Below are 25132 nucleotides of genomic sequence, written 5' to 3'. Positions count from 1 at the left end.
ATTCTATACAGATGACCCAAATCTCCAGGTTGATTCGTTTCCCAGAGCACGGAACTGAGAAAGAGGGAGCAGTGAGAAAGGGCCTGCAGAGGGCAGAGCAAGAAGGGCGCGGGAGATGCAAGCTGACAAGCTGTCTTTAGAGCTGTGCCCGGATGCAGCCAGGTCGCACTACAAAGGGCCAGACGACGCTTGCCCCGCAGGAACTACAACTCCCACAAGGCCTCTGGCCCAGCCTCCACGTTTCCGGCTAGAGCTCATTTCCGGTCTCTCGGATGCTGACGCTCCTTTCCGGTCTTGGTGGCTGCTGAAAGGTTTTCGGGGTGCGTGTGATGACCTCCTAGACAATGGAGATCCAGGCGAGAGGGGACTGTCTAGTGCTCGTAATTCACCCAACGACTGGGTGCTAGCTTGGGGAGGGGGCGCCCACGGGTGACGTGTAAGCTTACCGGAGGCGAGACAGCCCCCAGGGGCTCTGGGCGGCCAGGGGGAATGGGTCCCTGGAGAAACCGGGCAGTGGGGCCCGGCGAGCGCGGCTGGTCCCCAGTGGAGCGTGGCCGCGGGGACACTGCAGCCCGGGGGACTCGGCTAGGTGAGGCTCACAGTCGGCCGAACGCCGCTATCCGGGGATGGTGGCCCCTCGGAGGACAGCTCGGGCGCATCCCTGCGCCGCCAGCGGAACGGCGGGAGATACCTTGTTGGGCCCTTAGACTGGCTTTGTCCGAGCTGCAGGCCACAGAGGGTGGGGGGCGTCTTGCAGGTGGCTCTGTGGACGGGACGCTTGCAGGTGCTTTCTGTGACCGGCTCAAAGGAGCTCTAGGACATTGATCAGAGGGCGGGCCGGACCACCTGGGGGACCCCCCTCAACTCCCGGACTTGCATTAAGTGCGCACTTTGCTTTTCCCTCCGCAGATGAAGGTGCTGGTCTTTGTGGCGTTGGCGCTGTTGGCTGTCACTCGAGCAGAGGAGGGGGCCAGGCTTTTGGCCTCCAAATCACTGTTGAACAGATATGCTGTGGAGGGCCGAGACCTGACGCTGCAGTACAACATCTATAATGTCGGCTCAAGGTAATGCTACTGGAATTAAGTTCGTGTCTTCTCAAGAGACTTCCTTTTTGGAAGGCAAGGTCTATCACAAGAGATTTTCTTTAGAGCTCCTAGGAGGAAGAAATTGGCACCCAGCTGGTGTGACCCGGTGGAGTTTCCTTGCCCAAAGCATGCATATCCAACTACCTCTTGCATGAGGTTCCCTGGAACTTCCATAGGGGTAGCAACGAGTTTTGGGGAATGTAGTCCCTAGGGCAAGATGTCATGGGCTCCTGCCTAAATCTTGATCTTTGCTCCCCGCTTCTGCCATAGTAAGGACCCGAGGCCCTGGAGCTCCAGGTTGGGCCCTATTCTGGATTCCTAAATTTCTCATCTGGAACAAGGGACATCATGGTGGCTGGTATTTCTTCTGGAGAAACGTCCAGCATCAACTATCTATCATGCAGGAATATAGGACACTTGAAAGGAGAGGACACTTACCCTTTGGGGGCTGGAAGAGCTTCGGCGTCAGGAAGAAATATGAATCATGGCATAACAGGGAGAGAGAGTTTCTAAGACAGAAAATGGACACACTCCTCACTTAACAACACGGCCAGGTAGTCGTGCCGAAGTCAGCGTGATGCTGGATGGAGTCTGCCCACCCTTTTGTTACCTCCAGGGTTTATCGTGTCGGCCTCCTTTCTGTCATGGACCAGGGGGCCTTATTGTTGCCATTCTTCATTTCTCTCCGTTTGGTATTCTCTTCCTCACACATCTTGCTCCTCATACCCCCACCCCCTACACACAGACGAGAGACTTCAGAAAGCTGGTGGGAAAATCAAAATGAAAGATAATAGAATTTTTCAAAAAAGTATATTTGGAAACTGATTGTGGTAGCAATTATACAAGACTGCTTGATGTGATTGAACTGTGGAATGACATATGTATTAACGCCCAATAAAAAAAGAAAAGCTGTAAAGCCTCCTCGTCTGTGAGGCGAAATTGAGGTGAGAACAGGTTTGGGCCGCTTCCTTTCTGGAGACTTGAGCATGTTGGTGGCCTGAGCCACAGCAGCTAGTCCTTGGACAGGATTCTTCTGTGCTCCAAGTCCAAGGTCCTGTGGACCAGGTGTCTGGGCTGCGGGTCTCACTGTGAGGACAGTGGTTCTGACGGTGTTCCCATTGCTGACTAACCCTGCTACTCCCTTTTTTCCTAGTGCTGCGTTGGACGTAGAATTATCGGATGATTCCTTCCCCCCAGAAGACTTTGGCATTGTCTCTGGAATGCTGAATGTCAAATGGGACCGGATTGCCCCGTATCCTCTTGGCACAGGGTGACGGAGGCTGGTGGCAGGGAGGGAAGGTCGCCAGCACGGCAGCAAGGTCTCTCTAAGCAGTCTCACTGTCATGGTCCTTTTGCAGCCGTGTGTCTGGCTTGGAGGAGCCAGAGACGTGGAAGTCAGGTGAGGGAGATCTAGGGGAAACCGGAGGAAGGTGGTCCCTGCAGCCCAGTCTGAGGCTGTGAAGCATACAGTGGGGATGCAGATTCTTGTGAAAATGTTTGTGGCCAAACAGGGATATTAGATGCTTTAAAAAGAAATTCATCTGGATGCTGACTTGGACCTGGTGGTCCTTTATTATCTTTTTTGTTTTTAATTATTCAGAGAAAATCACTTCCACAGAGTCGTTGTGGACTCATAGAGACCCTATAGGACAGGTTAGAACTGCCCTTAAGAGTAACTCTGTATTCACAGAGTTACACACACACAGATTGTAACTCTTTTTAATTGTTTTCGTTTTAAAAAACATTTTATTGAGGGCTCCTACAGCTCTTGTAACAGTCCATACCCAATTGTATCTAGCACATTTATACATATGTTGCCATCATTATTTTCTAGACATTTACTTTCTGTTGAGCCCTTGGTGTCAGCTCCTCTTTTCCCCCTCCCTCTCTCCCCCTCATGGCCCCTTGATAAATTATAAATTATTATGAGACTGTAACTCTTTATGGGAGTAGAAAGCCTCGTCTTTCTCCCATGGAGTGAAGGATGGGTTCAAACTGCTAACCTTGCAGTTAACTGCCCAACTTGTAACCCTACCCAACCAGGGTGCCTTTTTGAATTATTCAAGGAGTCTTCCATTCTGAACTGCCAGTTCCTTATGCATATTTTAAGTAGCTGTATAGTTTTTCCCCTTCTGAATGAAATTCAGTTTTTTGGTGTGCACCCTTTTCTCTTTTGTCTTTGTTTTGTCTTTTTACATTTTCAGTAACTTCCCTCTGTTGTAGCCAATGAAAGCTTTTCTGTCATCTTCAGTGGCAATTACTTTTCATCTGCAAAACACACAGGTTTGAAAATGTACTTCAGAAACCTTGACACTTAGTGTGTCACAGGCCCCTTAACTTAGGGCTAAGATGACATTACAGCAAACCCCAAACTGTCAACTTCCAAGAAGCATAAAGGTCTGTGTTTTTTCCATTCCCGCAGAGGATTGAAAGTACAGAACTACCGTGTATCGGCAGCTGTTCTGTCACGGTCCACAAACTGAAGGCTGTTCTGGAGGGAGGTTATAATCTTAGTTTTTTTATTATTATTATTATTTGGCCCTTTTCCCTTCCTTAACTCTTGGGTAGTGCTAGCAACGTCTCCCACACCGTGGTCCTGCGCCCTCTGAAGGCTGGCTACTTCAATTTCACCTCAGCAACCATCACGTACCTTGCCCAGGAGGAAGGACCTGTTGTGGTGAGTTGCCCAAACTCCCGGCAGAATGGGGCTCAGAACTCCTCAGAGTACCCTGACCCAGCCCAATTTCCGTAGATCTTCCCTTGAAAGCGTACAGAACATTCCTAAAACACCCACAACATTTGTAGAGATCGAAAGGGTTGAACGGAAACTGGGTGAAGAAAGGAAGCGTGGCGTTGCAGCGGAGAGTGCTGTGCTGGGTGAAAGGGGAGTGCCTTGGCCTGCTCCTCTTCCCCTGTCTTCCTCGTAGTCTGGGGGTGTCCCTGCTGCCCGTCTGGAGCATTCCTGTCTTTGTGATGATGAGCCCCAGTCCCTGCGATGAACCCTTGCTTGGGACATTTCTGCCGACACCCTGAGGCTGCCACCTTGTTGAGGCTGCCAGTTTGTTGCACTTTAGTGGCCTGTGTGCTGCTGGAAGCTGGACACTGGTAACTCAAATGCCAGCAGGGTCACCCAAAGTGGACAGGTTTCAGTAGAGTTTCCAGACTAGGAACAGATGACAAAGAAGGAATCGGCTGCCCGCCTTGGAGGAAGTAGCTGCTGAAAACTGCATGCACAGATCAGATTTGGAGCTGATAGGATACGGGAGGGCTAAGGAAGGGAAGCAGAGCATTGCTGGAGAGCATGCTGGAGGGTGGGTGCCTTGGGGCAAAGGGCGCTAGAAATGTGGCTGAGGAGGAGGCGCTGCTTTCTCAGAGAGGCAAAGACCATGGACCATGAATGAGCTAAAACTGGTGATGGTGGACCTTTCGGGATCATCATTTGCTGACCGGACACCATTCAAGGTAAAGAGAAACAGCTGCAAAACTCTAATAATCGGACTTGGAGTGTGCAAAGTATGAATATAGGAAAATTGGAAATTGTCAAAAATGAATTGGAACACATAAAGTTCAATATCCTAGGCATTAGTGACCTAAAGTGGACTGGTATGGGTCATTTTGAATCAGAAAATCATGATTTACTGTGCCGAGAATAACACAAGAGGAATGACATTGTATTCAATGTCAGAAAGGATCTTGCTAAATCCATCGTGAAGTCCATTGCTGTCTGTGATATAATTATATCTATCTGCCTTCAAAGAAATCTAAGTTATACAGCTATTACTCAAATTTCTGCACCAACCACAAAAGCTACTGATGAAGAAATTGAAGAATTCTACTAACAACTTTAGTTGGAAATCCTCCAAATGTGCAATCAAAAGGCATTGATAATTGGAATGCAAAAGTTGGAAACAAGGAACGGTAGTTGGAAAATATGGACTTGTGTCCCCGGCCCGCAGGAACGTCAACACAGACCCTGGAGGAGGGAGTGGGAATTGAGGGGAACAAGAGACCCGAGAAACGGAGACAAGACAGTATTCTGATCAAGTCTCTCTTTATTGAGTGAAAGGTTGCAGCCTCTATAGGCCAGGGGAAGGGAACCACCCATCGCACATGTAAATTAAGCCACTTTGGTAATAGACCAATCAAGGAGTCCGGGGGAGCGCGCCCTCAGTAACGGTTTACAGTCTTCAACCAGGTCCGCGAAGTGACATCATTTTATGCAAATCAGGTGCAGGCACTAGATATGTAAATAGGGTGAAGACAATCTCCTACCCAATCAAGGGGAAGCAGGATATGGGTCCTTTGTCACGCCATGTGTGGAAACCCCCTTATCTGTTTCTAGGCAGACTTGAAGGCTAAACTCAGCCCGTCCCAAGGACAGGCTATTCAGAGGGGAGATAACCTAATCACAAAACTATGTCATGTAGGTGGGAATGGAAAAGTACTGCAAGCTCTGACAAAATATAGTGAAGATTGAGCCCAATGACCCCGGACAGACTTAGTGATAGAAACAAAACTGGAAATCACATGATAGAATTTTGCAATACCAATGACTTGTTCATTGCAACTACCTTTTTTCAACACAAAAGGCAACTATAGACATGGACTTCCTCATATGGATTACACAGAAATCAAGTTGACTACATGTGTGGGACCAGGTGATGGAGAAGCTCAACATCAGCAGCTAAAACCAGGCCAGGGGCTGATGGTGGGATAAACCATCAATTGCTCCCATCGAAGGAAGTTCAGGTTAGAGCTGGAGAAAATCAAAACAAGTCCACAGAGCCAAGATAAAACCTGAAGTATGTATATCCCATCCGAATTTCGAGAACATCTCAAAAACAGATTTGATGCATTAGACACTACTAACAGAAGACCTGAGGAGCTGTGGGGAGACATCAATGAAATCATTCCTGAAGAAAGCAAAGGTCATCAAACAGAGGAGAGAGAAAAAATCAAAGTGGATGTCTGAAGATACTCTGAAAGTTGCCCTTAATCATAGAGTAGCTAATGCAAGTGGCAAAAAGGATGAAGCCAAAGAGCTGACTAGAGACCTTCAAAGGGCAGCTCGAGAAGATAAAGTCAACTATTGTAATGAAATGTGCAAGGACCCAGAGTTAGAAAACCAAAAAGGAAGAAGACATCGGCATATCTTAGATGGAAAGAAATGGAAAAATTTAAGTGTCAAGTTGCAGTCTTCAAAGATTCGATGGGCACAGTGTTGAACAATGCAGGGAGCGTCAAAAGATGAGAAGAATACACAGACAGAACTCATCTACATTCTGTCATGTCAGGAGGAAACATGAGCAAGACCCCATGGTGCTGAAGAAACACAACCACCTTGGTGCTGAGGGAAGAAAAGGACTCCAGGAATTGATGGAATGCCAATGGAAATGTTTCAACAAGGTGACGAAGCTCTGGAAACACGTACTCAGCCATGCCAGGAAATTTGGAAGACCTGGCCAACTAACTGGAGGAGAGATCCATATTTATACCAATTCCAAAGAAAGGTAACCCAACAGAATGTTCAAATTTTAGAACAATATTATTAATACCACGTGCAAGTAAACTTTTGCTGAGGATCATCCAATAATGGTTACAGAAGTGCATTGATAGAGAGTGGCCAAGAGGTTCAGGCTGCATTCAGAAGAGGACATCAGATGGATCTCGGCTGAAAGCAGAGAACACCAGAAAGATGTTTGTGTTTCATTGACTCTGCCGAGGCATTCAGCCGTGTGGATCATAACAAACTGTGCATAGACTTGAAAAAAATGGTGAGGTAGTTAGTCTATTGTGCCAACCTGGCTGATAAACACATGGGGGGTTAATTGAAGGGTGGAGGGATAAATGGCTCAGGGACAGCTATGATCTCAGCAGCCAGGCCCGCACAGAGAGTCTTTACTATCTTGGGATATTTGTAGGTCGCCAGAAGACATGCATATTCAGTAGGTACATATGTCACAAGGTGGGTAGTCACCACAGGAAAGTCCCTGAGCTCACAGGTGAGGAAACCTAATACCTGCGCTGGGGGAAGGCATGAGGGGGGATGCGTGCCGCGGTGGGAGGAAATGACCAGAGAATGTCTGCTTCTTCAGGGAGATAGGATCACCCATGTGCTCACTTTAAGGCAGCAACGCTATTAGGGGAGAATCTGTGGGAGTGATAGTTAAAGTAGGATCGTGTCCTTGGGTTTTATCTCGTAACTTACCAAAGTGGTGGCTTTCCTACCGTGGAATATTGCTAGCTTTCCAGATTCCCTCTGTTGCCAGTTAGGGAGTAGAGTCCCAGTCATATTGCCCTCAGAGTCAGTTTCCCACACAGAGGGTCCCACTGAGACCCCCTGGCCTGAATAGGCCGAGCTCCTGGCCACACTCCTCCTCCTCCCCTCTCAGTGCTCATTCTGTCCTCTGCCTTTCTGCCCTGTTTGAAGCACTCTCTCCTCTTCATTATCCTCAGCTTTCTCAGGGCCCAGCTTCGCACCGCACCTCCTGGTCCTGGCGTCCGCAGACACCCACCGGCTGCATCCGCGCTTCCATAGCACGTACCGTCCGCTCTGTGGCACTTGCACATTGAATGACTTGCTGCCTTCCGGGGTCTTCCTTCTCAGATGTCAGTCTTCACCCCAGTCCAGTTAGCAGTTGCTCGAGGCCCGGACTTTGGCTGAGCTTTCCCCGTGTCTGCATCTATCAGAGCCGTTCAGTAGAGAGCGCGTCTCCTGGTTCATCGCTGTAAAGGTCAGCAGATGTTTCCTGAGCCCATGTAGCGTGCTCAACTCTGGGGGAGCCTGAAGCGATGAAGAAGACCCTCCAAAAGCTTAGGGCTTGGGTTTATAAAGGCCCCGGGAGGACCGAGCAAATGAGCTTTGGGCTGGCACAGCAGGAAGGGCCTTGACAGGCACAGAACAGAGAAATCTAAGCGTCACTAGCAGTTCACACCATTTCTAAGTTTTTAATGGAAACAACATTACGTTATCTTTCATCATTTATTAAGGATCATATAGAACCCTAAACTCATCTTCCAGCTATGTTTCCCCATCTTGTGTTGATGTTACCGTCGGAAGCAGTCTCGGGGTCCTCTCAGGGTAGCTGGTGCCTGATGAGTTAACAGACACGAGTCAGAGGCGAAGTGGCCGCCCTAGAACGAAGCTGTCTGCTGTGTGCTCCAGACTCCCGGCCTCCTGTCCAGGACCGAGGCATGTGGGCCAGCTTCTGACCCTCCTCGCCTCCTGCCCACGCGGGGAGGGCTGCAGACTTCTCAGAACCCTTCTCAGGGCTTCATTTCTGCCCCCTCTCAGCCCCGGGAGGGGCTGGAGGAGACTGTGTGCACCAGATGGAGGAGCAGGGCTGCCGGGCCGCCCGTCCAGTCTGCAAGTGGCCTGTGAGGACAGCGGGGGAGCCATGTCACCCTCTTCAGAGTGGCTAAGGGGGAAGGACTTGACTCTGTTCCAGCTCCATCCCTGCCCTGCCCTGTCATGAATGCTCCTCATGTGGAATGGTACTCCTCCTTTCCTCCATCTGTACCTCCTTCCAGCATGTCTGCTTCCCACCTTGACGCTCTCGACGCTTAGTTCCTGTGGGAACTAAGGATCCATGCTTGGAATTATGTTGGCTGGCGGAGACACCTTTCCTGAATGAGAAGAGGTTGCATCTTGCCTTAATGCCCTTTTTTTTTTTTTCTTCCCCCTTTTCAGATTGGCTTTACCAGTGCCCCCGGGCAGGGAGGCATCCTGGCCCAGCGAGAGTTTGACCGGAGATTCTCACCGCACTTTGTAAGTTTTGCAATGTCCTCCCCTAATCTTCCCCAGGTCTGAGAACACCTTTTGGGTTCTGGGACCTCCTGGCCTCCTTGCAGGATTTGTACCTTGGGCCGGCCCTGTCTGGGTCTGTGTTTCTGGATGTATTACAAAGACAGCTGGAAAAGCCCCACAGGAACTCTGAGCTGTGAGATCATAATTTCCATAACTGAAACACTGGCCTTTCTTTCTACTCGGCCCTTGGATCTGTCTTGAGGTTTAAAAAAACCACATGGCAAAATTCAAAGGGCTTTGGAACAGTCAACTCACTGCCATCGAGTTGATGCCGACAGGGTAGTTCAGCGTAGCATAGAACTGCCCCTGGAGTTTCCGAGGCTGTTAACTCTTTACAGGAGTAGAAAGCCTATCTTTCTGCCAGGGAGCGGCTGGTAGCTTCGAACTGGTGACGTTGTAGTTAACAGCCCAACTCATAACCACTGTGCCAACTAGGACTACTCTGTTATGATCTAAACTAGGAGGGAATTTGTAGAGATTTTCCTAACCTCTAGAATGATGAGATTGGTCTGTTCCTTCAGTGAAACTCTGAAGTCCTTGCCATTAAAAGGTCCCATGGTGGCGTATTGGGTTATACACAGGGCTGGTGCCTACAAGGCCAGCAGTTCGAAACCACCAGCTGCTTTGTGGGAGAAAGATAAGGCTTCTTACTCCCATAAAGAGTGAACAGTCTCAGGAGAAGCACTAGATGCCCAGCCAGGAGTCGCTGAAGCTGAGTCTTGATGTTTTGGATCGAGGGCCTTACACCCTGAGGAAATAGAAGATGCTCAAGGTCATGATCTCCATACGGAGCCTCCTTATCTATATGGCCCTGCTGCGGAGTCACTCCATTGATCTGAAAGAAATGGGGTGGCATCTGAAGATGTGGCATCGCATGTGAGTGCATGATATTAAGAGCCTGGTTCCGGTCCCTCCCATCTGCAGTGAATAGACTCGGAAGGGTACACTGTCCGCTTTGATTGAACGGACCGCAACGTTCTGCTTGTTAAGAACAAGTTGTTCTTTTCTGGTGATTGATTGACTATATAAAATTAATTGGGAAATATGAAAAGTTTTCTTGTGGTCAGATGGCACCCTTTTGCCTCTGATACTCCGCTTCCATGAATGCTGATCTCATTGTAAATGATGTCCAGCTTCAGTTTCCAGCAAGTATTCATCGCCGGTGTCTGAAATAGTTATCTTGGCCACCATCTCTGTGGACCTTTTTATCTCAGTCCAGAATGCAGTTGTGAAGAGTCCCTGCCAATTAATTCCATTCTGTGGAAGTCAGCACAGAACCACAATGATATTTGAGCACAAAACCATTAGTCTGTGTTTTCGTAAATGTATCAGTTTGGGGAGAATTACAGTCTCAGAAACCCACAGGGGCAGTTCTACTTTGTTCTGTAAAGTCGCTGTGGGTCAGAATCACCTCGATGACAGTGAAATTCGTCCTCAGAGCACCTCTCTATGGCCAGTAGAGGAGTCAGAACAGGTAACGGGGTTGGGTTGTTGCATTAGTCTGGGTACTTTAGAGAAACAAATCCACAGAAACTCATGTAAAAGAGAGAGTTTTATATAAAGGTTAACTGTGCATCAAGAAAACATTCCAACCCAGTGCTGCCCAAGCCCACAAGTCCAATATTCACCCATTAAGCCATATGTCCAACACCAGTCCACAAAGTCCTCCTCCATCTCACAAAGCAGACGCAATGATGCCGACTGCAGTGAACGTGTAAACATGTCAGCGCTGGGCAGGGGTCTCCACACGGGTGCTCCAGCACCCAGGGCTGCATCGGGGTAGGTCCATGTGGCTTCTCCTTGGGGATATCTTGCAGGAAATCAGCCTTGCAAGCTGAATCAGGGAGCTGCTAAGACAGCTGCACCCTGGTGCGACCATCACAAAGCAAGAGACCCGAGAACTCGAAAGGCGAGGCTCACCCAGCCATTTATCTCTCCACCGGCCAGGTTGGCACAGTAAACTAAGTAACTCAGTTGTGTATGAGGCGCTAAGGAGCACAGAGCAGGTCCATCTCACCTGGGCTTTAGTAGTTGCGGAGGCCTTCTGGTAGGAGGTCAGTGTTCACCAGTTAAAGAGGCTGGAGGAAGGGCAGGCATTGTAAGAAGAGGAAGAAGCTCCGAGGTGAACAGAAAGCATGGTGCAGCCCAGGCACGGTTAGGGGCGGTAGCGGGAGGCAGAGGAAGAGTGGAAAGAGGGGCCCCTGGTGTAAGCGTGGGTTAGAGCTCAGGGCACCATCAGGGGCAGAGTGGCTGGTTTGGAAGAGAGAAGCTTCTCTTCCCATCTGCATTAGTCCCAAGCACGAGTGATAGAAGGGTCTTTAGAGAACTACTCTAGTCAGTGTGGTCGGAGAGTGTAGTATGAGGTGGGGGAGCCAGCCCCCACCACTAACCAGGGGTTCAGTAAGCACAATTGTACTGTTGAGATGTATATATATTAAACTTATCGAGAGCATGAGAGATAAAAGAGATATTGCAATAATGGGGTCAGACACATTTCATGGTAGCATGCTCACCTCAGCCCCGCTTGATGGTCCACTGGAGAGAGGGGGAGGGGAAGGAGGGCAAGGGAACAAGGGAGCAAGGAGAGGAGAGTGAGGGGGAGAGACCAGTGAGAGCCGCCTCTATTGCTAACCAAGGCTTATATCCCTTTTGGGGGTGTGCAAGCCCACTAATTACAGGTAAAGACATATGTCACAGGAAGGGGTTGCACTATAGGTTATACAGCAATGAGGGGGTGGTCTAGGGGCATACACGCAATAGGAAGAGGAGGGATAGGGGGTATACTTGTGACAAGATGGTCGGATCCTAGATTTAGGATGGCAGTTCAACTGAGCTGGTATGACCTGTTCTCTGGATGCCATAGGAACCATTATCAGTAGGGTGTGAACTCCACCTACAAGAACCAAGCTAATGGTTGCAAGCCTGTCCATTGTCCTTAACAGCAGAGAGAGGGGCCCACGGCAGTCTGGCAACTGATCACCCTCAGGGAGGATGCCTGCACGCATCTGAGCTCCCCCCACAGGAGAGGACCCTTCCTGCCCAATTCTGTGTGAAGCCGGCACTGGACAGCCCCCTCCCTCACCAGACCCATTCCTCCCCAGTTCTCTGATCCAGACTTCTCAGCAAGGCCTTTATTTTTCCCTGCAGCTGGACTGGGCAGCCTTTGGGGTCATGACCCTTCCCTCCATCGGCATCCCCCTGCTGCTGTGGTACTCCAGCAAGAGGAAATACGACACCCCCAAGACCAAGAAGAACTGAGAGGGGCTTCCACACCCCTCTTCCCAAGAAATCCAGGTGCTTTCCAGACTCCAGATGCAAGGTCTCCTCCCTCAGCCGTGGGCCACCTCCTCCTGGCTCCCTTGGCTGGCTCTCACCCAGAGGGAAGGAGCAGGCCTGGGGACTGAGCGCCACTGGTTCCATCCTGAAGCCATTCAACAGGAATGCCATTGGCAACACCCTTGACCCCAGAGGTCCTGGGAGAGGCTGTGAGATGGACTGGTTGGCAAGGTGAACTCTCAGGGGCCCAGGAGGGAGCCCTTCAGAAACTGCCTGACACCCACTGGCCGGCCCCTCAGCCCTTCACCCCCTCTCGGAGGGGGGTGGGATGAAATGAAAGCTACGGGACTGGGTTAGGGAAGCAACTACCAAATGGGGTTTTCTAATAAAAAAAAAAAACAGATGCCACACTGACTTGTGTTTCTTCCCCACCCCCGTCACCTAATGGGTACAAGGGACTGTTGGAGCGCAGGCTGGGGCAGGGGAGGCTTGAGTCCCTGTCGCCCTTCTAGGGGCCCCGGGTCCTATTCCGGGGCTTTGAACAGGTTCAGCCCACTTCAGTCAAGGCTGACAGACCCACATTTTGAAAGTGTGAGTGAACTAGTCCCCTGCTAGAAACTTCCTCTTCGTGGAAAACCAGGGCAGCATACATGTTACATAGCAACCAAATCACGTGACTGGCGGAGTCAAAGTCAACCTTGCCAGGCGAACCGATGTGTGTCTGCAGTCCAGTGTCGCCATCAGGCTTTGGCCAGGGTTCATTACACCTCTTCACAGGGCATTGACTCATTTTTACAGTTCTGGTTAGCATTCTGGATCACCCAGATCTAAATTTTTAATATTCTGGGCCTGTACATGGGTTGTTTCGTCAGGAACCAGTTTGATGCTCTGTTCGGTTCCCAGAAAGGTAGCCACCCCCTTTTTTAACTGCCTTGGTTTGGACCCTTGCTCGAACCTCTCGTTCCCTTCAATGAACAGGTCTTCCCTCGACCTCCCTTCCCTCGCCACTGCCAGAGAAGTGCCGGTGTGAAGTCTGGTCTATTTGCTGACTGTCCGTGGGGAACTCTCAAGCCGGATTCTGGCTTTTGGGGAGCCAGGCAGAGGAGGCGCCCTCCGCGTGGCCTGTGCAGAAAGGAGTCCCTGGCGCCTTCGGCTTTTGCTGCAGCAGCAACTGGGGACAACCCAGGAATGCCGTGGTCCGGGGACAGCCTCCCCGGCGGGAGGAAAACCCAACAAACACCGGCTTTGTTCCGGCCACCATGCTATCCAGTTTAGACTCCGCTCCCCCGTCTCCCCTGCCTGACCGGTTTAACCTTTCCCTCCGCAGCAGCTCACTCTCAGCGCCATGAAAAGGACTTGGAGACAGCGGGAAGCTCCCAATGGAGTAGCCCTCCGCCAGCTCGCCTCCCTCTTCCAGGGCCTGCAGCTCGGACACCCCAGGACTGGCCAGGTCAGAGGGCAAGGAGGATGCTTTTATTCATTGTGTTGGTGGAGGATGGAGTAGAATGCCACACAGTGAGTCCAAGCTTGGCGTGGAGGACGGGCGCAGAGAAGGCACAGGGAGCTAGCTGGACAGGGCGTGGATGGGCTTTCCAACCCAGACCGTCCATTGCTGACAAGTCCATCCTGACCCTTAGTGATGCTGTCAGACAGCGTAGGGCTGTCCCATCGGGCACCCAAGGCCATAATCTTTTCGCCTGCAGAGCCACTCGTGGATTTGAACTGCTGACCTTGGGATCAGCAGTTACAGGTTGAACCACTGCACCACCAGGGCTCCCGGCTTGTTCGCTAGGACTTTGAAATACTGGTCCTTTAGAAGAGGAAACGCCTTCTCTCCCAGCTCTGGAGCCTGCGACACAACCAGTTAACTAAAGGAGGAGGGGTGCTGGTTTAGGGGACAGGATAAACTTTCTAAGTCCAGAAGGTAATAGAAGAAACAGCGAGCTCAGTCTGCCCCCTGGCCAGGGGACCCTTTCCCAGCAGCTGCGGGTAGATCTGTACTGCACAGAGCACAGCGCTGTGTCACCTGACACTCCTTTGGACGAGGCTGTAAGGGGGAGGCGGACATGACCTGACACGGATGATGAAAGAAGCAATGTGAAAAACCCCTGCGTATGTGTTGATGGTGACTCACACCATCCGCTGTCCATCTGGACGGGGGACTGCACAGCGTTCTCCAGCTTCAACCCACTGACCTTTCCCGCCGCACCACCGCACCTCATGCAAACTCAAACTCGCCGCTAGGGAGTTGATGCCGACTCATAGTGACCCTATAGGACAGAGTAGAATTGCCCCTGTCCGTTTCTGAGGCTGTATACTGTGTATGGGAATAGAAAGCCAAGCCTCGCTCCCGAGAAGTGGCTGGTGGTTTCAAACTGCTGACTTTACAGATCGCAGCCCAGTGTGTAACTAACCACGATGCCACCAGGGCCCCTAGGCTGTGTTAAAACTCAAAACTCACTGCCGTCAAGTTGACGTTAAACTCACAGTGACCCTACAGGACAGGGTAGAACCGCCCCTGTGAGTTTCCAAGATTGTGAGACTGTGTACGGAAGTTGGAAAGCCTCACCTTTCTCCCCATCAGAGGTCGGTGGTTGCAAACTGGTGAACTTGCAGATTGCAAGGCAGAGTGCAATCACCACACCAGGTTCTCAACCTGGGGGTCGCAACCCCTTTGGGGATCGAACAACCCTTTTTCAGGGGTCGCCCGATTCATAACAGTAGCAAAATTACAGCGATGAAGTAGTAACAAAAATAATGTGATGGTTGGGGTCACCACCACATGAGGAACTGTATGAAAGGGTGGCAGTGTGAGGAAGGTTGAGAACCCCTGCTCTACACCATCAGGGCTCCCCCAAAGGCACTTTGAAAAAGTCAGAGTCATGGGGAGAGGGCGGGGGAGGAAAATGAGGAGCTGATTCCAGGAGCCCAAGCGGAAAGCGAGTTTTGAGAATGATGATGTGCTTTACACAATTGATGTATGTGTGGATAGTGATACAGGTTGTATAAGCCCCAATAAAATCATTAAAAAGAATAAGTATTAGAGATGACCTTTCAATTAACATTCTAAGCAGGAAAAATAACATGTAAGCACCCTAAAGTATAGCAAGGGTCAGAGCAATACCCTAAAGACAAATTTTGATTAAGCCAAATGCAGTAATTTTTTTTGAGAGACATTTCCAGAAAAAGTTGTAAATTCCCATTTTAAAGTAGTTCAGTAAAACAAATCCATGGGGAAAAAAAGAAGAAAGAAAAAGTCAGAATCAGGTGTCTCATCTCTCGAGAGATCAGCTTCCTAGGAGTGTCCCTTCAATTGTGGGATGGAGGCCAAAACCCAAACCACTGCCATGGAGTCCATGCCAACCCACAGCAGCCCTACAGACAGGGTAGAACTGCCCCCGTGGGTTTCTGAGACTATCCGTTTTTATGGGAGTAGAAAGCCTTATCTTTCTCCCATGGAGCTGTTGGTAATTTTGAACTGCTAACCTTGCGGTTGATAGCTCAAAGCATAACCATTATGACACCAGGGCTCCTTGGAGAATATAAGAGCCTCTAAAATCTATAGACGGGGAGACTTAGCTGGAATAATTGGGGTTGACCTCTCCTAGCTCCCTGAGGCTATTTACTGGGAGGGTGGGTGGCAGAGGGAGGGCACTTCTTTACGCTAACGAGAGCCGTCCTAGGGAACCACACGCAGGCCTGTGTGCTGGTCTGCAAGGGGAGATGGGACACCAATGCTGAGGGGCTCTTCCCTAAAGGGCCGTGCACACACAACTCAGGTGCCAACATGCTCTATATTCCCTCCTCCCCCAGAAACCAGCCCTCCTGCCTCCCACACCCAAACTTGCAGCCGGCATCTCCTCACCCACACACCCAGCCCGGTACCAGGAGGCACCAGGTACCTGGACATCCACCACTTGATACTAGCCTTTGGGACCTTACCAGAAGAGAAAAGTAAGAAGTGGGTGTACGCATTTGGTGAAATGACAGGCAGAAGTCACGGCTTCATCTTGAGAAGGCAGCTGTGGGCCACGGAAAGGGCGCTGACCACAGAGGTCGGAGAGGGGCACAGGGTCTGAAACACTCCCCTGCTCTGAAGCCATGTCCTCAACTGGACAACGATGACGTTTATTTAACTCAAACTCACTGCCATGGAGTTGATGCCAATTCACCGTGAGCCTATGGGACGGAGTAGAACTGCCCTGCGGGTTCCTGAGACTAAATCTTTACAGAAGTAGAAGCCGTGACTGTCTCCCAGGGAGCAGCTGGTGGCTTTGAACTGCCGACCTTTCTGATTGCAGCCCAACTGTAACCACTACATCATCAGGGCGTAGTGATATAATTAGAGGGCGTTATAGCAGTAAGGTGAGGCTATGTTCCTCTTTTGTTTTTTTTCCCCCCATGAACAATTTCCATTTTATTTCCTTTCAGGTTCGTTTGTCTTCCGCTTCTAATCTTTACATAGGCTTTGGAGGAGGTCGTGGGGCAGCACCTGCAGGTCTAAATCGAGGTGGGGGGTTCGGTCCTTGCGGGCTTCACGCGACCGGTTCCTGACCACCATGCTGTGAATGACACAGCTCACACCTCATGCAGCTTCAGGTACTGCTTGGGAAGCACGTAGGTGTCGAAGACACTCGCTTCAGAAAGGTCTCTGACGGCCGCGGCCTCCGCTATGTTCCTTATGACGAACTTCTTGATGGCCTTGTCCTTGGGCTCGCAGCGGGCGCAGTTCGTGCCGCGAGTGGGCTGCCCATGGCCGCGGCCTTTCTTGGCGCGGCCGTTGTTTCGCCTTTTCTTTGTCATCTCGGAAGCGAGGATGCGAGAAGAGGCTATGTTCTTATGAGATAAGACAACCAGCACCTCTACCTCATGTGGTTGAGGGCCCCGAGAGGTAGGAGTGGGCATCTAGTCACATCTGGAAGCAGCTCCCCTCTTCCTCTCACCCAGAATGCACTTTTTAAAAATTAAATCATTTTATTAGGGGCTCATACAACTCATCACAATCCGTACATATGTCATTTGTGTCCAGCACATGAGTACATATGTTGACTTCAACATTCTCACAACACCCGCTTTCCACTTGAGCCCTTGGTGTCAGCTCATTTCCCCTCCCTCCCCACTCCCCCATCCCCAGAATGCACTTTAAGAGTAAGGATAGACCTTTATTGTTAGCTGCTCTAAAGTCAGCCCCTGACTCGATGTGATACCACCCCTCCACCACCGCCACCACCACCACCACCCCCCCCCACCGCTACCACCGCCACCACCCCTGCAGCCACACCATTACCACCACCGCCACCACCACCCCTGCAGCCACACCATTACCACCACCACCACCACCACCACCCCTGCAGGCAGCAGCAGCAGCAGTGTCACCACCACCGCCCCCAGCTGGAGCAGAGATTGCCTAGTATAACCCTCTTGTTTAATAAAGCAGGTCAGCTCAGGAGGGAAGGGGCTGATCTGACGTCACACAGCCTGGGCCAGCCGCGCTGCTCCACTCTTTTCACACATCTCAGCAGCAGGCACTTGAGGGTCAGTATGAACACCTCCATTTGACACGTGAAAAAATTTGAAGCTAATTGATTACAATCTCCTGTTGCCTTGGGATAGGCAGAACAGCCTAAGGCCTTCTGATATGTTGTCACCAGGAAACCACAGGGCTCCCCAGCACCCTCCTCTCTGACACCCTGGTGCCTCAGTGAGGCCAGTGTTTGCCGAAGCTGTCCTCTGCCCCCAGAGAAGCAGTGAGGCGAGCCAGGGCTCCCCAGCCCTCCTACACCCAGAGCAGTTATGGGGGAGAGGTGGGGAGCTGGCCGAATGTCTGGCAGCTTGGTCTCCATAACAAGCCGGGAGGGTGTGTGTCTGCTGAGTTGCTTGGTCACCCCTGTTCCTGTTGACTAAGGCTCTGTCCTCCTGTGCCGCCCCTGTTCGCTCCTCCTGGTACTTTAACCACCAAAAACACAAGATCTTGCCTCCTCCCTGTGCAGCTGCAACCTGCCCCTTAAAGGGACCAACCAACAGTTTTGTATTCCAGTGTGAAAGAGGAGGAAGGATCTCCCTGCCCAGAGGACGGCCTCGCTATAGGCTCCCCGCTATGGGCCTTCTTCCCATGCCTGCTCTTCTCCTCTCCCGTCCCGCGTCAGTGGGTCCCCACTGGAAGGAAGGTGGCGTTTCCCCCAGGATGTCAGGCGCCCACAAACTCTCCCTCCAGGCTGGCTCCAGCCGACTTCCTGTGCCTGCCTCCACACCGGCCTGGATCCTGTGGCTGCCCTTTGTTCCGGGAGTGGTCCGGATGGGGGGGCACCCAGGCGTGCCCCCACCCACCCGTGGCTGGTGTTGCAGGGACAGGGTTAAAGGCCTGGGCATAGCACACGCTGGGGTGTTAGAAGTAGGAGGCGGGGAGGGGAGGGAGGGAGGAGCTGGAGAGGCAGCCGGTAGGAATGGAGCAAGTGGCCCCTTCTCAGCAAACTTTTGTAGCATGAGCAGGTCCCCTTTAAGGGCCAGGAGAGGCGCCCCCATTGAAGACCGGGCTGAAGAGGTACAGGGGCCACCTGAAGCAGTACTGAAGCCAGCAACTGAGGGCAGGCGCAGGTCTCCCCACTTTGGGGTACCTTCCAGATCTGGTGAGTCTCCCTCTTCCCTGCCCTGGGTTCAGGTCCTACCCCAAGAATGGACATCTTCAGCACCCCCAGGATGGCAGAAACCTTGATAGCTCCTCAACAGCTGCCAGCAGTGAGCGCCCATGGTCAGCTAGGCGGTGTGTGTGTGTGTGTGTGTGTGTGTGTGTGTGTGTGCGCGCAAGTGTGTAATTAGGGAATCACAATCATGCCAACTGCTCGTGAACACTAACTTGTAAAGCAACTAAACCTTTTACGCACATTCTTTCCCACACGGCATAATTTATGGAGTCTATATGCCACAACCCCTATAGTACAGAGAAGGTTCAGAGGATCCACTTCATTGAACTACCCCACATAATGAGGAGGTAAATGGTATGGCTGGGCTTCGGACTCAAGTTCATTTAATGCCAAAGCCCATCATATTAGCTTTTGGTCTTTTCTCTCTTTATTTATTTGGGAGGCATAAGCAAGAAGAAGGGTTGCACTGGGATTTTCCTTAAGGCCAGGGTCCTAATTCACCCAGGGCCCCTTCCTCTTGTAGCTAATATTGTTCCCTTCATCCTTGGGTGTGGACTGGGCATTCTGAAGGGCCAACAACTCACTCTGGAGAGCCAGAGCCTTCCAGAGTCTAGAGAACTCCACCCATCAGTCGGGCTCCCTGCCCCAGCACTGCTCCCTGTGGACCTATGGGTTAATTCCCCAGGTCACGGTGACTAAAGTCTTCTCAGGTGTGCCCCTTGAACCTCAGGTTCTTTCTAATCACCCCCTCCCCTGTTGGCACAACACCCAGGATGACCGCCCTGAGACCAGCAGATAATAGGAGAGGACTAGACGCCCCTTTCTCCTCCGACCCCCACAAGCCAGCCTAGCTGGAGTCCAGGCCCCTGGTAGCATACAGCAATTGGGCACAGCAGAAAGCACAAGGGCTGAACTCCTGGATTTGATTTCCAAACCTGTTATAACTAATAAGTTCATTAAATGGTCACACTTGGAAATCCAAAGCTGGCAAAATTCCTGATTTGAGAGCTTAGTCTACCAGGGGGTAATTCAGAGTGGGGGTTCGTCATGTCTGCCTTCCTCTTGACTGTAGAATGGGGTGTGGCTTGATTCGGGGCATGGGGAGACCAGACTTCTGTCCAGCAAACAACTTCAGAATGAAGTACTGACAACACAGGTGACTCTGGCCTAAGGGCCCCGGGAAGCCTCAGCAGTCCCCCAGAATCTGATCTGGGCAGATGGCATTTGCCCACATGAGGAGGCTTCAAAAAGATGGTGGAAAAATAGAATGCAAACACAATGGAACGTCCCCCACGTGACTTTTGGAGCCCCTCGTACTAGTAGGGGGGTAAGAGGTGCTACCACACCCCCCTCCTCCGTCCGTACGCAGACCCTTCTGAGTCCCCTTCTCTGTGCTCATGGGCGCTCGATGAATGAAGGCGCCCTGTGTACCCCTTTGCCTTCGGGCCCTGTGGTCCTCTCCAGCCATTTTCAGGAAGTCAGAGGAAGTGTGATCTCTGGAGCCCCTGGCAGACACGGAGCCCTCCATGTGGGCAAGTCGGACCGAGGGGCAAGGCAGGAGGTCTTAGAGGCCAGAGCGCTAGCCCCTGCCATGGCTTGGGGTCTTGGGGAGAACTGTGGTTACTGGGGCCTTCTTCAGAGGAGGACAAGGGAAGCCCTGCTTTGGCCCTCTTTGCTGGGCACTGTTGGATTAATGGTTTACTCTACAAGTGAAGAGGCCGTAGGTTCTATGACCTGTCCTGCCTGGGCCAGGAGAATGGGGGAGAAGCCAGCAAGTCATGACATCTGACCTCTCTCTGCCTCCTCAGTCTTTACGATCTGTTTCCTTTGGGTCTCCCCAATAATTAGTCCTCTTGGGGAGATTTAGGACCCCAGAGCCAGAGCCAGCAGCCTCCCAGGCTGCAAAAGAAGCCAGCCAGCTTTGCCTCTGGTCTGCAGCACCTGTTTGTTCCTACCCGCAATGTTTGCTGGCAGCAAACACACCTAGAGCCGTGCCAGCTCTCTTGGCCTCGTTCAGGTTCCTAAGATAAGAGAGGGAGTGGTGGTGTGTGACCTGTGTGGATTCTGACTCAGAGACCCTGCAAGACAGCAGAATGGCCCCGTCGTATTTCCTAAGCTACATGCGGTGAGTGAAAGCCACCAGCCTCCGGTTGGCAACTCGGCGTTTACACATAGCGGCAGCAGGGCTGCTTACAGAGAGTCAGAAACAAAACTCCTCTCCGTCCAGTCGATGCCGACTCCCAGGGACCCTGCAGGACCGAGCAGAACGGCCCGTGTGGGTTTCTGAGACGGTACCTCTCCACGGGAGTGGAGCGTCTGCTCCTGACAGAGCCAGTACCCCCATGGAGGCCATCAATCTGACACACGGAACCGTCTGCGCCCTCATGCAACTGAGCTCCCCACGGTTTTCCATGGCTGGTTCGTTCAGGAGTAGACGGCATGGCATTTGCACCAGCCAGGGGCGAGTCCAATTTCATTGGAACCCGCGTCCACCCCCTTTTGGAAGCAGGGGAGGGGGAGTGGGGAGTGGCTGATGAAAAGCAATGTTGCCAGGTGTCTTGGAGCTTGTTTCCCGGGCTAGGAGAGGAGTCAGGCTGCAACGTGCAATGGGTCTGCTTTGGGAACTCAGCGGCCTCCACTGAGCTGTGCAGCAGTGGGCAGGTGACTTAACCTCCCTCTGCGGCTGTTTCTTCCTATGGAGAATGGGGATACTGAGGTCTGGGTCAAGAAACGGCTGAGAGCTGCCCGGGATCATGTAGGCCAGCGGTTCTCCACCTTCCTGATGCCGCCACCCTTTCATACCGTTCCTTGTGTGTGGGGGTGACCCCCCCCAACCATCACATTATTTCCGTTGCTATTTCATCACTGTCATTTTGTGACTGGTACGGATCTGGCGACCCCTGTGAAAGGGTCGTTCGACCCCGCGCTCCTTATGCGTTCGTTCGCTCTCTCCCCCCTGGGGGGATTAGCCTCCGAGGCAAGCAGTGCTGCTGCTGTCCTTCCATCACACCTGCACCGGCTTGTGGTAAATAAGGCAGGTGTGACTGTGTCTCTACAATCAGTGGGCGACTGCAGGCCAGGCCTCTCAGCAATCCACCCATCTGAGTCCCCTTAGGGTGCTTTCTGAACAAGTTTCAAAGCATACAGTGGCTTCCAAGGGGATCTGCTGGGCCCGCTCAATCCAAGGCGGAAATGTCGGCTCACAATGTCAGATATGGTGACTGTTTTTTTTTTTTTTTTTTTGGGGGGGGTGTCAAAGGGATAACCCGGTAGGTTTTCGTGAAGGATGCGGGACCATCGGGGGCATATTAGGAAGAAGTTTAAAGGCAATCGAAAGTTGCGTTGGTGAGACAAGGGCCAGGGAGGCTTTGGTGCGGGATTTCTCACATCAGGAGAGTGCGCCTGCTCTTTCTTTCAGGGGAGCCAGGGCTGTCCCAGGTGGGTTTTGTGGGGAAGCCTTACCCCATCCACCCTCCGGCCCTCCAGGCTTCCTTTTGCTCCCAAACGCGGAGAATGTTGAAAAGTAATGTGAGGGGAGCCCCTCGAGGATGCCGAAACGAGCGTGTGAAGCCGCGTCCATCGGGGAACGCAGGTTTCCTTAGGGAAGAGTCTGCCATGGAGACACCCCCTCCTGCAGACCCAGCAGGAGGCGACATAGCCAAGCGATGATGACTTCACACTTTGATACTCCTGTTTGACACAGGCGTCTCTGGTGTTATAGCACAGCGTTCTGACTTGCCTTCCAATTTAGGACATGGGCCTGCTGGTGTCTTCGACGTCCACTCCGCCTCTAGAGGCCTGGTCGGTGTGCAGCGAGCGAGGCCCCATGGCCCTCTCTGGGATGCTTGCTTTTCTCCTTCCTTCATGCGCTTTTGAGCCTGCTCTCCATCAGGTGTCTGCAAACTGCTCTGGGAAGCCTGCTAGCAAAGATTGTAGCTTCCTCGGCCATCCAGTCTCTGTGGCAACTATTCAAGTTTGCTGTTGCAGCTCTACAAGAGGCTGGCAATATGAAAATAAGCGGGGGTGGCGGTGCTCCAAAACAACTTTATGGACACTAGCACTTGAATTGCATGTAAGTTTTTGTGTGTCACAAAATCATCATCTTCTCCTCCTCCTCCTCCTCTTCCTCCTCCTCTTTTCTTCTTCTTCTTTTTTCTCCAACAATTAAAAAAAAAAAGGTAGCAGGACAAGCTGGGCCCGTGGGCTGCCGTTTGCCAGTCCCTGCTGTGCACCAGCACAAGTCCTATCCCTCCTTTCTCCCGGAAAGAGGAGCCCTGTGGAGCAGTGGTCACCGTCAGGCTGCTAACCACACAGTCAGCAGTTCAAAACCACCAGCTGCTCTGTAAGAGAAAGGAGAGGCTTTCTGCTCCCGTAAAGAGCTGCAGTCTCGGCAACCCGCAGGGGTAGTTCCGCCCTGCCCTGTGGGGTCGCCATGAGTCGCTGGCACTGAGTTTGGGCTTCTCTTGGGGAAGGACAGCTTCGTGAGGTCTCATCAGGGTCCCTGACCGTGGAAAAGCTGCTTCCTGCTGCTCCTGCTTGCTCTGGCTCTGCTCGTGGGCGGTGGTTTCCCTCAGAGGGCTGTTGATGATCCTCAGTCCTCGCCCCAGTTGTGTTGGGGCCCTGCTGGCTCAGCAGTTAGGGCACCCAGCTGCCTACCAAAAGTCTGCAGTGAGCACCTCCCTCTGAGGGCCGGAGGGAGATGGGGCCATCTGTTTCCATAGAGAGTTCAGCCTTGGAGACCCTGCGGGCAGTTCTACTCGGTGGTACAGGGCCACTGGGAACGGAATGGACCCGGTAGCGGTGGATTTGGTTTTGGGTTGTCTTGTTAGCCCATGGGCTGATTTTTCATTCTCTCTCTCGTAAGACACCAGGAGCTCTGGTGTCGTCTTGTTGGCCAGCTGCGCGGCTAACGCAAGGTCAGCAGTGTTTCTGAACCCACCAGGCTCTCTTCTACCCGTCAACAGCTACAGCCTTGGAAACTCACAGGGGGTTCTACCCTGTCCTGTGGGGTCCCTGTGAGTCAGCACTGATTGGAGATGGCAGTGAGCTTGGGGTTTTAGCTTTTTGAGTACACAGAACAGTGGGGTCACCATCTGATCATGTCTCTTCCTACTTCTGTCTTGGACTTCCCTCGCTCCAGTTCCATTTCTGCAGGCCCGGCCTTCTCTCTGCTTCTAAATAACAAGAGTACGGACACCAACAGGAGCAACTGATTGGTTACCTGGTATGTGCCGAGCACAATATACATTGCCTTCTCTATATGATGCTCGGGTTGTTCAGCGTCCTCAGAGGTCAGTGTGAGCATTCACATGTCACAGAGGCTTCAGAGGCCCCCAAGAGCTAAGCAAGTTCCCACGGCCACGTGGCTCACAAAGGCGGCAGCGCTCACCCGTTCCTTGGTGGTTGACTCTGTGTCTGTTGTTGATTTGTGGCTCCGGAGACCCCCTGGTGCTGGAGAGGAGGACTGCCCTCCCCCGCAAGAGTAAACTGCTCCGGACATTGTCGGTCATCATCTCAGACCCCCAGTGACCTTCCGAGCTAGTAAACCGGACAGACTTTTCAGAGTGACTCTGGTCCTAAAGAAATGAGCACCGCTGAGTTTTGCTCAGTCTCTGACTTATTATGTTCCCCTAGCCCATGGCACTCCTAGAGGGTCGCACGGACCAGTGAGTCATGTGATCGGTGGGGGTGACACCCTCAGAGGAGGGGGCAAGAGACAGCTGTGGTGGTGTGTGAGGTAACCCTTCCCGTCCAGTCCCCCCTCAGCCCCCCCAGGCAGGAAGAGAAGTAAAAGGACTTCCTAGACACCCTTCTTGCTTTCTCCCCTCCCCTCCCCCAAGCGGCAGATCCCAGATCTATTCCTGAATCTCCCTATCTCTGTTCAGAGGAAGCGGTGATGTGACATGGAGTGATCTCATTCAGGGCGCTGCACAAGGCCATTGTGTGCGGCCCAGCCCTGGCCACTCCCTTGCACCATTTCCTGAGTCGGAGGCTGGGGGAGATGGAGCAGGCTGGGCGAGGGTCCAGTGGGAAAAGAAGCAAGGAAGAGCGCGTTCCCAGGGGGACCCCAGTTTGCATGTCAGGAGACCGAGGAGGGGACGTCTCGGTGTCTTAGTTACTTAGAGCTGTGCCTACAGAAATGCCACCAGTGGGTGGTTTTAGAGAACAGAGACGTCTTTTCTCACAGTTCTGGCGGCTGAAAGTCCAAATTGGGATTTGGGCTGTGCGGTGTCCTTCCTCGTAGGTAGCACTGGCTGTCCCCGGGTCCCTGGGCTTGTAGATGAGCCTCACGTGGTGTCTTTTCGTGTGTGTGTGTGTGTGTG

The 25132-nt window shown here is 52.1% G+C and overlaps 2 protein-coding genes and 1 pseudogene across 2 annotated transcripts in view; 2 read left to right on the top strand and 1 right to left on the bottom strand.

The window, feature by feature from the left end:
• The first annotated feature begins 266 nt into the window (after nt 1-266).
• Nucleotides 267-12576, top strand: SSR2 (signal sequence receptor subunit 2). The gene is made up of 6 exons (XM_004714686.2): nt 267-320; nt 910-1064; nt 2239-2337; nt 3654-3762; nt 8776-8853; nt 12040-12576. The coding sequence occupies exons 2-6, from the start codon at nt 910-912 to the stop codon at nt 12148-12150; spliced, it is 552 nt and encodes a 183-aa protein (XP_004714743.1). The 5' UTR covers nt 267-320; the 3' UTR covers nt 12151-12576.
• Nucleotides 12577-16625: 4049 nt separating this feature from the next.
• LOC101642413 lies at nt 16626-16971 on the bottom strand (annotated as a pseudogene).
• A 1749-nt stretch (nt 16972-18720) lies between these two features.
• The window catches only part of ARHGEF2 (Rho/Rac guanine nucleotide exchange factor 2), a 63489-nt gene continuing 57077 nt past the window's right edge, over nt 18721-25132 (top strand). Inside the window, exon 1 of the mRNA XM_045298409.1 lies at nt 18721-18794. The gene's annotated coding sequence lies outside the window, so the exon portion shown is untranslated. The remainder of the gene's footprint in view (nt 18795-25132) is intronic.

This window comes from Echinops telfairi, unplaced genomic scaffold (genome assembly GCF_000313985.2).
Source record: "Echinops telfairi isolate 266 unplaced genomic scaffold, ASM31398v2 ScPeMD7_7425;HRSCAF=8463, whole genome shotgun sequence".
NCBI classification, from domain to species: Eukaryota; Metazoa; Chordata; class Mammalia; order Afrosoricida; family Tenrecidae; genus Echinops; species Echinops telfairi.
Note: the sequence above shows the minus strand (reverse complement) of the source record. Positions and strands in the feature narration are given on the sequence as shown.